Raw genomic sequence first — 19,076 nt, forward strand, 5'->3', positions numbered from 1 at the left:
TTGATTCAGCATTGGTGACCAGAACATGCTTTATTTGATGTACTAATCCATTTTTAGGAGTTGCAAAAGTTTACCTGACTCCTACAATGGGATTGCAAATAGATACTACTTTCATATCCGGAAGGGATGTTTGAGGTGTTCCTTCCAAATACTGAATCGATATCTAATGAATCAAAGTTTTGTGAGCGACATCCATGGCCAAACAATTATCGTTTATAAACACCTAAAAGGATGTCGTAATGCATTCACAAAAAGGAAGGAGTATCCTTAGAACCCCTTCCCCTTTGTGAATATAAAAAAAGAGTTTACTTATTTGTAGTCAATGGTCTGTGGCCAACTCTTAAAAAAACCTTTTCTTTTAATTAGTCCTGTTTCCTTTAAGAAAACAGACTGAGTTAAAAAAAGTTTCCTTTACTAAAAAGCCAATAATCAGTGACATGGTAGTAAGCTGGCCCTCTCAGGCCCTCATCCCTGTGGGGACCTCTATTCATAATGAGTCACAATTTGTAATATTAATATTCATGAGGAAGGCTGGCTTGACCCACTATGATTCAGATTTTTAAGAACCAACCTATTAGCGTGTAGGTTGGTTCTTAAAATCCCTTACTGGTTGCAAAATACAGGTCACAAGTTGTGACCAGTATTTTGCGACCAGACATTCAAATACCTGGCCTGAAGTTCCTTTTATAGGAGTCATCTTGCGGCAATGCTGTTTAAGAAATTCACTTGTAAGGAATGTGGAGAACAAGTTGACTACACTGTAATTAGAATCATTCCAGTGGAAGCTACAGTCTTTGAGAAAGAGGTTAGAATCTGATTGGATTAATGGATTGGTTCTCCATGCTTTAAGTGGAGTAAAAGTCATATTGTCAACAAATGGATGATGGGAGAGGCATATAGTAATTTGATTTTAAAGATTAAATACTGGAAAAAGTAGTAGGAGTCAGAAGTTAATATTGTACGCAGAATCAGATTCCTGTAACTCACTCTAACCCCTTCAGTAGGCCAGCATTCTCTACCACACAACAGTATAGAGTAATCAGGAGGAATAATGAGGTCCATTAGATTTTGATAACTATCCTGACCCACATCTGTTAGTACAAGAAGGCCAATATGTATTAACAATAATATCAGCAATTTCTAATTTGAATGGTATTGCCTATCTACAGTTATGTAAAAGAGGTGAGGCAGATTAGAGTTCACTGTTTTGGATAAGGGTTTGTTTTTCTATCAATTCTGATGGCCATTTTTTTGTTTTCTGATAATTATTTGAAAAGGCAGGAACTAGTGAATGTTGCCAGAATAGTACAATAGTACAATAAGCAACTTTTCTCTCAAATGACAACTAGCAGAGTTTTCAGACATTCTTACAGTGGATGCATACTGTTTGCAGTGCATTTAGTGAATGAGTGGGCCAGACAAATAATGTCTGTACTTAGTATGGATAAAATGGAGTCCATATATCTTTTCTGTGGGAACATATGCCCACCATGGACCGCGGAGTGGTGCTTCCTGTTGACGATTCTGAGGTAACCATGAACATGAGACAAAAAAAAGTAGTAATGATTCAGTGGAGAAAAATATTGAAGGGGGAGGATCAGCTATCCAGGTCAGATTAGAAACTCCATCGTGTAGGTCCAGCCAGCTGTTGCTCATCAGCGGTATACCAAGGTGTACATTCTACAGGTGTTTAAGTCAGGGAAGGGCAAGAGCATGAGGGTAACAACATCATGCTACCCATCTGTAGCACCAAATCAGAACTTGAGACCTCACTTAGTCCATGAGTAGAGGAGAGGTGCAAGGATGCAAGCAAATAATAGGCAATTGACAAGCTTGAGAAGGACCCAAACATTGTTTTATTTGTACCAACACCCAAAATTAGCCCCTAGGAGAGGCAACAAAAGGCATTTCTTCATGGTGATAATAAAATCAATCAGACAGGTCTAAGAAGGGCTTAGGCAGGAAAGGATCCAAGCTAAACGATAGTAAATCTTTTCTATTTTTCCTGGCTTCTACCTACTTGCAGTTTGGTCAGGAAAGAGGTGTGAAACTGCATTCAGCAAAGAGGTAATTTGTGTTGATTGGCCATGATTTTTCCAAAGATAATATACCATTATGTCCCTCAGACTCTTCCTGTCTCAGTGATGTATAGTTAGTTGATTGTAGAAAAATATGCAATACTCGCAACAGTCACTGAGCTGAAGCTTACAAGGATTTTTCATTGTGTCCTCACCATGCATCAATTCATAAGGTAAAATCTAATGAATGGTAAATGGATATGAAGGAAAGATGTGCATTTAAAAAAAAAAAAGCCCTATAAGCTGTTGAGCCTGTGGTTTATTCCTAAGGTTGTTTTGTGAACTGACCTTCAATGATAGAAAACAAAATTATGGACTCAATCTACAGCACGCCCAACCGATAAAACATGACCAGTGTAATACTCAAGAAACACCTGATGGTCTAAACTAAAGTTTGCTGGCCATTGTTCACAACTATAGCAAAATAATGGACCGTCAGAAGCTCTTGGTCGAATAATGTTCTGTTCTCTATCCACAAAAACAGAATTACAATACCTGTGAAATATTGTTTATTTGTAAAGTGAAGCCATAAACTAAGCTTCTTGCAAAACATCTCCTGATCAATGTAGCAGACTGGATGAGATCTAGCTGCCTGAAACTCAACTCCTACAAGACGGAAGTGCTGATCTTTGGGAGCAAGAGCTCTCCATGGGACTCCACTTTGTGGCTATCAGAGCTTCGTCCCAGCACCTGGTTATCCTCGTGGGTGTTCGTGTGCCATGCAAATCCACATAACATACCATCATAGCACAACATAACACAGCATACATAGCATAACATAACACACCATCAAACATGGGTTGAGAGGGAAATTCTTACATCAGTTTTTTGTAAATCACTTACAACAAATATGAACTAGAAGTGGCAATTCCAGAGCAGGGGGTTTCTAACAAAGTGAATGCTGTTGATTGTTTTACTTTACAATGACCTTTGACTTGACAGATGAGCCTAATCTCATCTCATCTCATCTCATCTACTCTAATGGTGAAGCCTGCTAAATTGGGGATTGAACATTACCTGGCGTAAACGCACTCACAGATGGATCGAGATACTAATAGCAAATCACTGCTTACTGTAAGAGTGCATCTGGACTCCACTTCATTAATATTATATATCAGACATGCCAGTTGCCTTCGGTTCTATTAGATCTTTCCTGTTTAAAATAGGGTCTCAGACATTGGAAATACTGAACTTTGCAGATGACAAAGTGTACAAACAACTGGGGTTTCAGCAAGTATTTTGGGGATTGGAGGCATGTTCATTGTCAAATAGTGTACAAATAATATTTTGCAAGAAATTAGGAAACATTTCTTGGCATGTCAACCATCACAGTCGATGTGGAAATGAATACATATAATTTATTTTTACTTCATTTTTAAAGAAACTACTAGGCAGTCACATTTTAACCTCTGTACCGTACTCGATGATAGGCCTTGAACTTCAGCAATTGATAAACATACTAACAAAGAGTAGCCTAAATGGAATGAGCCAACACAGGTCAAAGATGGGTCAGCTTTTGAGCAGGCGAAATTAATCATAGCCTTGAGAGAACAGCCCCATATCCATAATCAAGGGCACTGGAATTATGCAAAATTGTAGCATTTTCACATAGTTATAGATTTGAATCTACTGCATAATCTGCAGATAAAAAAAAAAAGAAATTGTTTCCTGGTCAAACAGATCAAATGTTACTGAAAAAGTGGCAAAACGTATTGATTCACAGTAGAAAGCCCTTCACAAAGGTTGAGAGGTCATCATTCTGTTGCTTATTGCTGTATTTGGGTGTCAGACTGGTACTAACGAGGTGAAACATTTGCTCAAAAATGACGAACAAACTAGGTATTTATGCCCAAATGTTTTGTATTATGCCCCATATTTTACCTTTACTTGCCTCATAATCTAGTAAACCCTGCTGCATAATTTGATCCTTCCCCTTCTGCATTGTTCCTTTGGTGATGTAGCACTTTTTGGCTCAGTAGAAACCCCACAGCTTCGAATACGTTGATTAGGATTCTCACATATGTATAAGTGCCAGCTTTAGGTAATGGGGACTCGTCCACTGAGCAATTGCCCTCACAGTTGTTCTTGCCAAAACAGCTATATATGCATCTTCAACTTCTACATCTTGAAAGAAATGATGTTTACATACAGAGACAAAAGTCTGAGTCAGGTCTGTGAGTGATTGCATGAGTGTCCCAATGGGTCTGTGAGTGTGTGTGTGTGTGTGTGTGAGATTAGGTCTGTGAGTTGTACACAAGTTTCTGAGTGTGTCTGTCAAAGCTCCCGCCAAGTCACAGCAAACAGGTATGTCCCGGGATTGGGGAGCCTGGGTCCAAGAGGGGGTGGCAGCGTAGCTCCCCTTCTTCTCTGAGCACAAGCTGGCCACGGGGAATGGGTAGTCCCCTGGGCCTTTTCTGGCCCTGGAGTGGGGGTGCAGGCCCCTTCCGTGATTATAAAAGGGTGGTGGTCCCTGGGGCTCCTTGGAAACCCGGGGGGGGGTCCTCACAGCCTCCCTTATTCTTTCTGAACATGGGATGCCCTTGGGTGGTCCCTGAGGCCATATATGGCCTGAGAGGAGTGCCATGTGGGCCCTCTCCATGATTATAAACGAAGCCCAGAAGGGATGATTGTGCAGCCTCCCTCCATTAATACAAACACAGCATTGGAGGTGGTGGCCCCATGTGCCCCCACCGTTTTTTTAAAAAAGGCCCCGGGACCTGGTCCACCTCAGGGGCTCTATTCAAAACACGCAGCGGAGCCCACAAAAAAAAAAATCACTGGATTTGGAGCTTCGCCAAGATTTTCAGTGAATTTTTTTTTTTTTAAATGCTTTTTTGCCCTAGATGGTTCCCTGGAGCTGACTCCCAACATGGCTGCCATCACTTCCTGGTTTAAGTGTTAGCAGCCAATCAGATCTGAGCACTAGATTGGGAGGGTTTGCAGAGCTTTCGCCTCCCTATATATACAAATGTGTTTTTTGTTTAATATCTCCCAAACTACTGAACAGAATTACACCACATAACAAAAAGGGTTCATTCTGGACCAACAGCAACCTTTCTGCCAAATTTGGTGTAATTCTGTCCATAGGTTCAGGTTGTAGTTGTGTTCAAAATCCCTATGGAAAAACACATGGGGGAAAATGTGTTTTGGGACCCCCCTTTTTCCTCTGCCCCTGCTTGATGGACCACCCAAAACTTTAAAGTCAGCAGCTGAAGTGAACGTTGAATGTTTTTGGGAAAATTTGTGAAGATTCATCAACCCGTGGCAAAGATATAGGCAAGTCAAAAATCACTTTTTCTATAGAAACTAGGTCCTAGCAATAACCATCTACTGGCGACCACCACTAGGCGATAATGTACCAAAAAGAGTTGTCCTGAACAAAAGTGCACTCACAACAGGTGAATGAAGGGATGAACCCAGAAACACGTGTCCAGAGATGTTTGAAAACATAAGGCCTGAAATAATGAAAATGCCAAAGAATTCTTTGTAAGTTGCTGACTTTACTACATTCCATAATGACCTGTTGTGAGTGTGCTTTCTTTCAGGACAACTCTTTTTGGTGTATATATATATATATATATATATATATATATATATATATATATATGTACACACACACACACACACACACACACATATTTCCACATTAAAATAACTAACTTTTGCAAAATGACAGTGCAGATCTAGGTATTGCACCGACTGGCCAAAGGCAAATGACAGAGCAAATTGCCCTGGCACTAATTAAAAATTATTGTCACCGGACCTATGCATGCAGTCTGGCTAAATGTCTTGAATTCAATGAACACGAACTTGAATAAAATACAATTGTAGGGCTTCATTTAAAAACAGTGCATGTGCACTGTAATCTCTGCTACATTTAAAAGTCAATTACGTTAATCACGCAAGGGCTGTTTCTTTGCAATACAACAGAGGGTTGTGTGATTAAACAATGAGATCTGTATTATTAGGTCCTTAGCTTTTTCTTATTTGAAACTTGCTGTGGGCTTTTTACTACTTTTCAAGACTGCTTCAGGCTTTAAATTCACGTGTTAGTACAGGGATCTAGTAGCCATATAAAGATATTTTTGAAGATGTTGCACACAATTGTAAAGGTACAGCATACAGCATAAAGACTGGGTAACCAGCTGCACTCATTTCTTTGTGTACTGACTCATTCTCAGCATTACAAGGAACCAGATGGTTTTAGCCATCATGGGAATTAATAAAATAAAGTGACAATTACAGAAGTTACTTACTTTTTCCAGATGCAAATTGATCCACCTGGTGAATGTCCTCTTCTGAATATTTTCTCTTTCAACTAGAACGAAAGAGACAAAATACATTTAAAATCTAAATCCAAGCAACACTTGAGGGACAACACTTGAGGGATATATCTAATTATTATGAATATAACTTCCGTTGGTACAGATCCTAAGGTTACCATTAACAGGTGAGTAATATGATATCTGGTAACAATCGATGGTAGTCCCACCAACTCTGCATTTCTCACCTCAGAGAATTGAGGCACAAAAGAAGCAATGATAGTTCTGATGTTGGAGGGGTCATCCTGATTCTGTCCAAGTAAGGGAGGGCTCTCTGGAGTTATGGTAACTGAGTTTCTGCCTTGAAACCATTAATAGCACAAAGATCCCAGAAAAAAAAATCTCAAAGTATCCCCCCACAGACTAGAAGAAGGCTCCGCATATGTGTCCTACTTTAGATACGTGATTCTTGGAGACGAACCCCCACTTTGGAGGCTTATCTTAAGGAATCATATAAGTAATGTACGGTACAGAATGAAGACATGTCGGACCTGCTACTACAGATAATTTATCCACACAGTCACTCCGACCACAAATGTTGGAGAAGTTTCCATGGGAAAAAATGCTCACAATTATGATGAACATGATTAAATTTGGTGGCCCAGCCTCTGCCAGCACACTGGAAGTGCTCCTTCTGGCACAACAACATTATGACAGCTGGTCCACCGATGTATAAATAATTGACACCCCTAATGGATTTTATAAAGCTCACTGGATAGGTCAGCTGTCAAACTAGCACAGGTCAATCATGAGCTTTCTAGGCTACATTGCTAAACGTCAAGGTCAACCTTTGCATGCTCACAAAAGTATTGTAGACAAATACTCACACGCAACTCTTAGTAGTCACTGAACAAAAACATACAGACTCAAAATGGCTTGCATAAGATTGAGGTTGCATGCAGGAGGAAAAGTAATTAGATATTGGATGTCCCGCTGAAGCATTCCCCCCCCCCCCCCCATCCTCCATAATGCCAAAGAAGCTGTATTTGCACAAAGCACATTCTTTGTCACAAATACATTTAAAAAATGCAGAAGTCCCCTGGATGAAGTACAAATATTTATCTGCTCCATTTGCTAAATATAATGCCATAAATGTGTTATCTTTTAACCAGAACAACAAACTGCGCAAGGCAAAAACCATGCAAAACATTAATAGAAATTGTTACTCAGTGTCATACAGCAAACAGTGACTTCTAGATGATCTATTTTGTGGGAATTGTTGCATACTACCGGTATGTCAGGACTTCAAATTCTTTTCGCCTCTCTTTGGATAACCAGGTCCCTCCCTTTGCATAGTTCACTCTCTAAGGAAGTACATACTTTCTCGTTTGACCAAACTGTTTGTTCCCGGGCGAAATCAGCTTTCTCACTCTGGGACTTGAGAACAAGCTTAATAAAAGCAATATGCCCTTAATAAGAACATTTCTCATGTACTTTTATTACACAGAAGTACTCAACTGAAATATTTGTGCTGGATTAGATCAGTTCCCAAATAACTGTTAATAGCAGTGTTTTTGACAACTTTGCCACCAGCTACCCATTCATGTCGCCTGTTTGTTTCTAAAATATTAATCGGGATAAACAACCACGAAATAAGAAAGAGCAAATGTATAATTGAATGTTAGGAAGTCAACATTATATTAAAAGTGATGTATTATAATTCTAGTTCTAACCTGATATCAATAAGTAAATACAAAAGCTAACCCATCTTATGAATGGTATTAAGACAAATACACAACCAAAAGCACGGTGGATAAGAACAACAAATATGTCAAGTAAATATGTACATTTGTAACCATGTGCATGTACATCAGGCAAGGCAAGGTTCAACTTCATCTGGGGCTGCTGGAGGAGCTGGTCTCCCCCACATATACACCCGGTGAAATCTGAGGCATCCGTTTTAACAGGGTTCTTCAAATTAAACAAAACTGGCAACTCTGCTAAAGACTCAAATGCGGCGAAGTTACATAGTTTTCAGATTTTTTCGTAGATTAATTGATCTCTCTCCTACTACAAGATCTGCACAAGTTTGGCTTCATTGACGTTTAAGAATCCATTGGAACAAGTTTCACTCATTCTCACGTCACATACTGTTTATTTTATTTATGGGAACAGATGGGATATTGTCTAGGACAGGGGAATCCAACGTTTTCTGTAATGAGAAATACGTATGTTCATTTACGTCATAACGAGCTACGTATTATATTAGTGTGATTATTGGGACCGTGCCAGATAAGATGGCCACCCCATCCAAGATTACCAGCAATGACCACCACAGTTCATGAGGCAGGGTTGCCAGCATTATTGAAAAAATCAATTTGAAATGCCTCAACATTGTATCTACATAACAGCCATAAATGCAATGCCACGGACACCAAGTTAATAATTATGGTACTAATTCTCCCTAACTAACGCCTTCTGATTTATCACTCAAATATCAGCTTTAAATATATTTTGGAAATCAACCCATTTTCTGAGTTCTGAAAATACTAAAATGTTTGTCTCAAATACCCATATTTCAATTTTTGGATGTATATATAAATTCAACCAAACAAAAGCTTCTAATTTAGTAGGTTGGGCTGCACATAGAAGAGCTACTTGCAGGGAGGTGGAGAGCTAACTGTAGCTCATGAGTTACTGGTTGGAGAAGCCTGGTCTAGGAATATGGCTTTGAAGTTGTAGAATTACTGCAGAAGTGATTTACAGTTCAACAGCAGCTCCTATTCAATATAAAGCACCTTTAAAATGAATAACCTTACAGTGGAGTAATACAGCTTTATTTGCTTGTATATATATATACCTGCATTTTTTGTGCCATTTCGGTGTCCCATGTTTGGTAGCTTGTAATTATCAGGCCTTAATTTACACAACACAATTATGCATTCAATTCAATGATATTTATTCCAATTGAAGATAAATCAAGCAAAAGGTTATCCTTTTCTTTTCTGCACTCATCATGTCTGTTCCCTTGTGTTGTAATGGCACCAGCAAACAATGTCTGAAATACAGTTTTCCACTCTCAAGGTTTGTTATGATGAAATAATGTTTTGAATATGAGAAATACCACCCAAACCATATGTTAAATAGTTTCACAAAGGGGCAGTACTACAAGCCATTGCTAGATGTCCCTCTTCACCCAGAAACAAGTCCTTGAATAATCTTTCACAATGATGCAGTAACACAAGCTGTTACTAGATGTCTCTCACGTCAAACACAACTCCCTGCTATACTAGACTGTAGTAGCTTAGGCCAGTACTAGAAGTTCAATAAACGCCCGGTTCAACTTAGCACCTGTGTCGCCTCAAGCTCCAGATACTAGAGAATTTGCAGCAGAACATTCTCTCTCAAACAACTTCTTCTATTGGAATTGAACAGGGGCAAAAAAACTGTGCTTTTCAGCACAGCAGATTATAGAGAGGGCGTATCTTCAGTAGTTACATTTGTGTTTTCCCATTGGCTAGTTCAGTGGTTTAGGGACTATAATGCCAGTGTGGGGGTATAACGGTGAAAGTTGTTATCTCAGCTCTAACTACACCTTAAGGGCACAAGGCGGGGGACATGCAGGTAGACAAAGCTCACCCACTATTTTCACCAGGTAGATGCCATCTGCCCTGCCAAGAAGTAGGGGCCCAACTGAAATATGGTGAAATCATCCCAGTGTAATTTTCAGACACCGGGAAACATTCAGCAGTCCCTGTATGTGGTCAGCATTTTTTCTGAGCCGCAATGTGCAGGCAGGGAGGTGGCTTTGTTATTTCAAATTCCAGCTAGGCCCAAAACAAAGGAGAAGCTAAGGGACCATCAGGTCTTCTTTTGTTGGAGTATTCTGGTTCAGAGCTACCTGGATCCTCACACCTAGATGCAAATGAAGGGAGGGGAAAACAAAGGGATACAGCTTGTTATTTCTTCACGAGTACTTAAAAAAGGCATGGTTTTAACTTTGTTTGGTCCATGTATATAAGAGATATGCATGCACTCTAAGAATGTCAGATGTGTTCGCTTTCCCCATTGTTCAAACATAAAGCAATTTGAATGCCACTATTACGTTTTACTTTTTTATAGTGCTACTCAGTCCAATGTAGGGTGAGAGAGAGCTTTACAATACCCATACATATTGTATGACAATAAATCATATGTGTGTAAATCAATGTACAGGATGTGTTACATAAGGCAGTGAGGGTTACAAGAGTTTATATTGCATGTGCTTCATACCTCAATGTGCTATATTAGAAGGATTACAATTCATGATCTTTAAGTAACAAAGGGATCTCTGTGTTGAAAGAAGTAACCCACTTACCTAGCTAAATAAAATAAAAATCTGTCATCTTCAATTTACATGATGTGCTTAGCGGGAGACACATTAACTCTCTGTACTACTTTTAATTAATACTGGGACTAGACAAAACATAGATCTCCCCAGCAAAGGGTTAACCTCCAGAGTTTTCATACCATTATCATTTTCCCATATATTTATGGGCACACAAAGATCATTGCAACAGATGCCTTGATCCCATAACATATTTTCAAATGAGACTTTGCGACCAAATGAGCAGAACAGATTTACTGCCACATTTAAAAAAAAAAAAAAATGGGACGTTGAGGCCCAGATTTTGCATCGGGTTGCATCACATTTGTTGGCACAACCTTATCGCAAAATCTAATTTGTTGAAACTCATGATGTGCTATAATGTGCTCACAATAGACCTGCCAAACACATGTGTGAGGTCTTAAGATCTGATGTCACATGTGTGAGGTCATTGGTTGTGATGCCACTGGCTGATATCACTTCCTGCGATGCCACTTGTGGTCATGTACCATGATGGCATGTGCTGTGATGTCACATGCCATTATGTCACTTGTATACTGCCTACCTTGGTTAGTCCCCTCACTTTTTGTTTTGGACTTGTGCTCGGTACACCTCCTCCATGTTTTGGAAGAAGGTGAAGACACTGTAATATTTATAGACATTAGCAGCCTCTGATATTTGAAAGTGCTTAAATGGGAATAATTCCTGCATCAAGCATGGAATGTGACAAACTGCTGCAAGCACAGCATGAACCACCACTGTCAGGCGAAGGGCAGAGTGTCTACTATCTTCTTACATGGAGCTGCTGTGAGCACAGCATGGAGTGATGACTGCATTATGAGATGCTTCAGCATGGAGTGCTGGCTACATGTAAAGAGCAGGTGCTTCCTGCGAAAGGCCTCTGTTCAGATACATATCTGCACCATACTCCGGTGGGCTGGTCCAAGATATGGAAGATACTTCAAACATGCAATGTCTGAAGGGGGCTGACCCAAACCTCATTCTGAGTAATTTTTCTGTAATGGTGAGACGACCTTAGGTGTCTGCAGAACGACCTAAAAGAGATGTCCCTTCTTCACCTCATTATGTTTTTAATACAAACAATAAATTCTACCATTATTGGGTATGCTCTCATCCGGACTGGGGTTGGTTTGCCTGGGCTCCGTCACCATGTTGTGATTTTTTTTCCTACAGCACGTGCCTTTGACTCATGAGTCAGCTCTGCTGATTCTTTGGTCAGTCTGCTCCCTGGTCCTCTGTATTAATCAAGATGGAACCGCCAGACTCTAGAATCAGTCAAATAGCAATATTTTTTCATTTTTGAATATTTCAAAAACTGTTGTGGAATTTATAACAAATTTTAAAAAGTGTGACCTTTGTCTGCATGTCAAATGGTGTCTAGTGACATTATTTCCAGCAACATTTCAGTTATTTCTAAAACAAAAAAACAGTCCATTTCGAATATATATGAATATCTTCCTTATTTGTATCCATGCACATTTATCAAATGGGACCAAAGTAATTGGTTATAAAAAAAAAATTACTTTGTTCCTATCCACTGTAGAGTTGCACTCTATAGAGCTGCACTATGTTTTTATACATGCATACATTAGGTTAAAATCACTTTAATTACCTCAATATAAATACACACAAATATTATGAATAACTGGTGCCTTTAGCGAAACCAAGAAGAAAGCACAGAATATTGAATAGCAAGTAAGTTTATGGTTTATTATATGCTCGACCGTATTCATTTCCTCCAAAAGCAGTCCTGCAATTAAAATTGTTTCCTGTTCTAAGTAAATCGGATATGTTTTACAAGCTTTGGCCTATTTTCGAAAGCCTTGATCCCTTCTAGGCAGCTGTTGAACAGCTGGCACTGAACTCCGCAAGTATGAGGACGGGACAGACCTCGGAAAGAAGGGACATCATCACGGGGAATGACTGTCGGCTGGATTATTGAAGCTGTGTAATTTATTGTAATAAAAAACAATTTAATAAAACCATAGGGTAAGTGGGATTAAGCAGATGGCAGCAGATGGGGTACTTAATGACATAGGATAATAATACAGAAATCATTTTAAGGCTCCATGACAAAGTGCACAATAGTCCTTGACGTAGATTCAGTAACAAACAACTATTTTTGTTGTGTGCACATCTAGGGTTCTCTCCTACAATGGTTACAACTGCTATATAAATATTTCTGCTTCCATTATTTATTGCCTTTCTTCCTCTCAAACTGACCAGGGAGATTTAGCATACCATGGATCAAGAAGAAACCCTGCAGAGAAAGGTGTTGGAATAAAAACAACCATCGAACCTGCCCTTATATCTACTTCAGCAAAGAGAACAAGCAGGTAAGTACACACATAGATAAAAAACAAATGGCGGACAAACCAATAGACAGGGCCACTGGAACTGTGTGATTGTGCAGCTGCAGCATTTTTCGCATAATTATGGATTTGCAGCATTTGCCACATAATCCATCATCTGCTGCAAAATGTGCAGATTTTAACAACAAAAATGTTTCTAGTTCAACAATTCAAAAGTTACTAAAATCGCAGCAGCAAGTGTTGCTATGAAGTGGAAGGTCCTTTGCAAAGGTTGACTGGTCACCTTTGTGTTGTTTATTGCTATGTTTGGGTGGTAAACTGAGGTGCAGTCTATTCCCAGACAGTGTTAACAAGAGTAAAAGAAAATTCCAAAATAATGAAAATGTGCTGCATTACACTGCATAATGTGCGTTTTCTTGCCCCGTAATTTAGTCAACCCTGTTCCATAATTTGGCCCTCTCCTGACGCATAATTCCAGTGGTCCTGCCTATACAGAAACAACAAACTAAACATAATCAACAGAAAGAAAAATATGAGAAAATGATAGAGCTGATACACATCTCTCCCGAAATCATACATTTTATGATACCTAGTCACTCTTTCTGTGTATGTGTTTAAAATGCATTACTGTGTATTTTTCTTTTCTCATTATTTACTCACTCGATTACCTTTCAACCGACTATTGAGATTTAACATTTGTTATACATTCTGAATGCCTCATTTTACTAATGTTACACTCACATTGCCTCAATGATGCTGGACATGCACCACTCCTAGTGTGATGTCTTAATGAATTAGAAAAAGACTGCAGATAAAGCTGTCATCATAAAGACAACCATTGGAGCTGCACTTACAGCACAGAAAATGTTTTACACCAGTGTGGCTGTTGTTCAGCATAGCTAAAAGTTAGTGGGGTTTAATGGGGTGGAGTAGGATGAAGTGAGGTAAGTGGGAGTGGAGTTGGGGTAGAGTGGGGTAGAATGGATTGGGGTGTATTGGGATAGATTGGAGTGGGTGGAGTGTGGTAGATTGTAGCAGGGCAAATAGAGATAGAGTGGGATATATTGGCATGGATTGGAGTGGGGAGATTTTGGATATATCGGAGTGGAGTGGGATAGATTGGAGTGGGGTAGACTGGGTGGATTATAATAGGGTAGATTGAAATGCAGTGGGGGTAGATTTGGGTAGTTTGGAGAGGGGTAGATTGGACTGGAGTGGAAATAATGGATGGAGTTAAGTAAATTGGAGTGGTGTGGGGTAGACTGGGTAGGGGGGGGATAGGTTGGAGTGGAGAAGACTATAGTAGATTGAGGTAAAAGGGGGTAATGGGATAAAATGGAATGGGGTTAATTGAATTGGGGTGGATGGATGTGGAGTAGAGTAGATTGGGGTGTAGTAGGGTAGATTGGGGTGTAGTAAGGTAGACTGGAGTGGGGTAGATTGGAGTGAGGTAGATTTGAGGAAAGTGGAGTGAGACGTACTGGGTAGAGTAGAGTTGGTTAGATTGAGGAAGAGTGGAGTGTGGTCGATTGGAGTGGATTTGGGTAGACTGAAATCGAATGGAGTAGACTGGAGTGGGGTAGATTGACATGGAGAGGAATAAATTGGAGTGGAGTGGGGTAGGATAGGGCGGAGCAGGTTAAGTGGACTGGGTTAGATTGGAGTGGGGTAGATTGGATGGATTATAGTTGGCTATATTGGAGTGAAGCAAACTGGGGTAGAGAGGGTAGGCTGGAGTGGGGGACATTGGAGTGGGGTAGATTGGAGTTGGGGTGGGGTAGATTGGAGTGGTGTAGATCAGAGTAGAGTGGAGTGTGGTGGACTGGGATATATTGGAGTGGGGTAGAGTGGTGTGGAGAGGAGTAGATTGGTGTGGGGTAGGTTATGGTGGAGTGGGGTAGATGGACTGTGGTAGACTGGAGTCGGGTAGATTTGGTGGTTTATAGAAGGGTAAATTATTTGTGAACATGCTTTTATTAAAGAAAAACATAGTACAAGACATGACATCATATCACATTCTGATTGTGGTACATTTAGCAGTACAAGGCAGTAATCACTCCATAACAAATGAGCTGGAGTACATCCCGTCCTTAGCACAATCTATATCCCACCTGTATCCATCCACCAGAGGGGCACCACTTCAACAGTACTCACATGTATCCATTGCCACAGGATGCACACATTTGTATAGCAAACAAACTGTGAAAAAAAGAAACCTAAGAAGCAGCAGATCTCCAATACAGCAGGCAAGAGGCAGATCAAAGAAAAGGGAGGGGGGAGATGGGGCCAACGGGGGGGAAGGGGAGGGTAAGTGAAGCAACAAGCACAGTCATGACTCCCATGAGTATATAGTAGGGTAGATTAGAGTGAAGTGGGGTAGACTGGAATGGAATGGTGTGACTGGAGTGGGATATACAGGAATAGGGTAGTTTAGAGTGGGGTAGACTGGGATAGATTGGAGTGAAGTAGATTGCAGTGGAGTTGGATAGAGTGGTGTAGGGTAGATTGAGATGTGGAGTAGATTGGGTTAGAGTGTAGTGGGTAGATTGTAGTGGGGTCAGTTTAGTAACAATGAGGTAGAGTGGAGTGGAGTGTGGTAGATTGAAGTGGAGTGGGTAAGTGGAGTGGAAGGGCGTAGAGTGGAAGGGCGTAGAGTGGAGTGTTGTGTCATAGATTGGAGTGGGATGGAGTTGAGTGGTGTGTGTAGAATGTCTTAGAGTGGAAGAGGGTAGGGTGGAGTGGCTTGTCGTACAGTGGAGTTGAGTGGCGTAGAATGGAGTGGCATAGCATAGAGTGGAAGGGTACAGTTTGGAGTGGTCTAGTGTGGAGTTTGCATGGTGTGGTAGCGCTGCCATTAGAGACAACACATCATTTTCAATTGAAATTAACGTTATATTTGCATCGAAATATGGTGTGATTGCGCACAAATGATCATGTGTGCAAATGCCATCACCTAGTATATTAATGGGTTTTGATTGTATTCAAATATCTGATTCCACCACACTTCAGAATTACAAAAAAAGTTCTTCATTTGTACTAATTCTGAAACATCAGCACAGTTCATTTTTTTGTTGAGTGCTAAGAGAAAAAAAACATTCTTCACCTTCTTTTCTCTCATGGGCACGCAGCAGGATTGTTACATAAATTCTTCCACTATGAAGTCAGAGAAAGAAAAGAAAACACCAAAATCCCTCAGACAACACAGCATGACATTTGACCTATGTATTTGAATGCACAGCAAATGTGACAATTTAAGATCATAATTTAAAGGCCTGTTTACAGAAAGCGAGTTTGTGGAAGAACACAGTAAAACGGATAGGGGCAACTGAGAGATGAACACAAGCTGGTCGGCCTAAAATAAATAAAGCCAGCAAATAGAAAGACAGAAAATGTATGTCACAAAGCCAATGGTAGGCAACGGGTGGAATGTATTTGCAGGGAAGCTTTCCCTAAGATGTTGTTAGCAAACCAGACAGCTGCACTGTCTGATTGGCTTCGACCTAAAAACTAGCCTGAAAAATCACAAAAAAATCACCTATACAATGGTAAAGGTTTGCACAAAACTATTGAACACACCAGGCCTGTGAGAACTTAGTGTGAGACAAGGGACCGAAACGTAATGTGAGGCCCTCTCATTGGTTCTTCTGTTTCAGCCAGGTGTGATATGCACCACCTGTTTGTAAGTATTAAAATATTGCAAGGAAAGCAAAAACGCCACCATCTAGTGGAGTGGCCACGCAAGCTGTTTTGTAAACAACGAGGGAGTCTTGCTTCCAATTAAAAAAACAAATCTATAAATAAATGTTGCTGCAGATAACCGAGCCCTGGAGTGTCGAGTTTGATGCATAGTACCCTCCTCTGCGGGCTTGCCCTTTTTGACAGCCTTAAAACAAATTGGTAAAGCCATACAATTGCCAGCCAATGTGGAACCACTGCCTAATAGGATAATAACGAAGTCACTTGCAAATAACTGTTGTGGTACTAATGAGTTTGAAAGCATCAGTTATTGAAATAAATGTAATACCCAGCTTTTATACCTTTTTATACTGTGTAAAACAAATAGATCATATTTCGTAGGAAAGGTCATAAAATTGTAGCCAAATCATGCAAAATAAAGAAGGGGTATATACATAATGAATTTGTTTCATCATGCAAGCTTATGGAAATCATAGCAGCAAGTTCGCTTCTGTGGTGTAGAACGTTCGGAGTTTGCCAACCAATCAGAATGTTTCCCTTGTAGACTATAGCTATTGCTACGTGCCTGCACATGGAGCGGTCTCTGCTCCATGCGACTTCCTTGCTGCCATGCCGTGCTTTGTCCCATTGGGTAGCTGCCAGGCTCCCAACCTCATCCTGTTCACAAACTAAAGTGTTAATGCTCGGAAAAAAACACCTCTCTAGCCCTTATTAGCAGCTCTCTGATCTGAAGCCATTTGTTGCCACTAAATGTAGGTCCATCCCCTTCTTTATCAAAAGTAATTTCCAACAACCACAGAAAAGTAGAACAAAGTAACAAAGTGACATATCTGTTTATTTTTGTTCACTGTTCTGCAGCATTTGGGCTTACATTCCCCCTTTGAGAGATAAGTAGATATATTGGCATTGCAGACAGACAAGATAATTTATCATGAACCAGTCATCTCTTGCTAACAGACCTGACCAAAAATCTCACACACAGGATCCAAAGATCTCAAAATCAGATTGAGAGAATGCTTTGTAACAGAAACAGAACGATTGCATATTAACTGAAAATCCAGAGTATTGACCATTGGTGGAGTTTTAGGATCACACTCAGAGCTCATTCAATTCTCCATCACATACATGGCCTACTGAAGAAGATTAATTGTGTTTCTTCAATAGTTGGTCACCAGGTATCTCAGGGCTATCATCTTGCACCTGATTCTCCAACAATCCTTCTGATATCACAATCAAGGCAGAGGATCAGAAAGAATGCTTGACCTCAGACCCTGAAATGCTCTTGACTCACACTTAATCACAGAGCCAAACTAACTGTTTTTCAGTAAACTTCTCAAAACATAATTGATTAGATGTGCATGGATGTGGGCTGGGTGGCCTCCCTCCTATCCAAATGGACTTCCTATGGTCAGTGACTTAGGGTCAGCTGTACAACCCGGAGCTTTGCATTTTGCGACTCATTTGCAAGTCGCAAATTGCGAATTGCAAAACCATATGCACAACAGTGTACCTCACACTGTTTGCGATTCCCAATGGGGTCGCAAATTACCTATCTCATTAATATTCTTGGGACAGCAGACTACCACGCCTGTGACTGCTTTTAAATAAAGCAGTTTCTTAAAATGCATTTCAAAAACAAAAATGAAATGTTTTCTTTTCATTTGTTTCCAGAGCAGGCAGTGGAACCACTGCCTGCTCCGAAAAAATATTTTCGCTAACTTTAACAAATGGGAAGGGATCCCCTGGGGACCCCTTCCCATTTGCGAATGGGTTAGCAACAATTTAAAATTTGTATTATCTGCGATTGTTTTGTGATCATATCCACAGTCACAGTCACAAAACAATCATACATCGCACTGCAACTCGCAAATAGGAAGGGAGCACCCCTTCCTAACTGCGACTCGCAAACCTATTTTGCAGTTCGGTAAAGAGATTACCAAATCGTGAAATAGGGGTTGTACAGACCAAAATGCTTTTTTCTGGTCACAAACGGCCCGATTCTGTGAATTGGGCCATTTGTGACAAGAAAAAAGCTACGTACATCTGGCTGTTAGTCTTGCCTTATCTGTATACTTAAGCACTATGAATTTAACATAACTTGACATATAAACAGTAACTGAATAGGTACAGAGGGTTCCAGAAGAAACAAGAGGCAGGAACTTTGAATGCCACTCCAGTCTAACAGAGCCATAGTTGATATTATGGGTGGCTTCTCATATTTAACATGCTCTGAAATGTCAGATGTTCATATGTGTCTCCTCAAGCACAGCAATGAGGCTCAATAAGCTGCCAAGCATTAAAACAAAATGTTGTCACAGTGTTAAACTTCTTTGTCAAGTCA

General features: G+C 40.2%; 1 protein-coding gene across 3 annotated transcripts in view; it reads right to left on the bottom strand.

The window, feature by feature from the left end:
* CLMN (calmin) overlaps positions 1–19,076 on the bottom strand; it is a 520,511-nt gene that overhangs the window by 256,707 nt on the left and 244,728 nt on the right. For all 3 annotated transcript variants that reach the window (XM_069208248.1, XM_069208250.1, XM_069208249.1), the window contains one exon: positions 6,335–6,396. In XM_069208248.1, coding sequence (XP_069064349.1) covers positions 6,335–6,396 — 62 coding nt within the window. The remainder of the gene's footprint in view (positions 1–6,334; positions 6,397–19,076) is intronic.

The sequence above is a fragment of the Pleurodeles waltl genome, chromosome 9 (assembly GCF_031143425.1).
Source record: "Pleurodeles waltl isolate 20211129_DDA chromosome 9, aPleWal1.hap1.20221129, whole genome shotgun sequence".
Taxonomy (NCBI): domain Eukaryota; kingdom Metazoa; phylum Chordata; class Amphibia; order Caudata; family Salamandridae; genus Pleurodeles; species Pleurodeles waltl.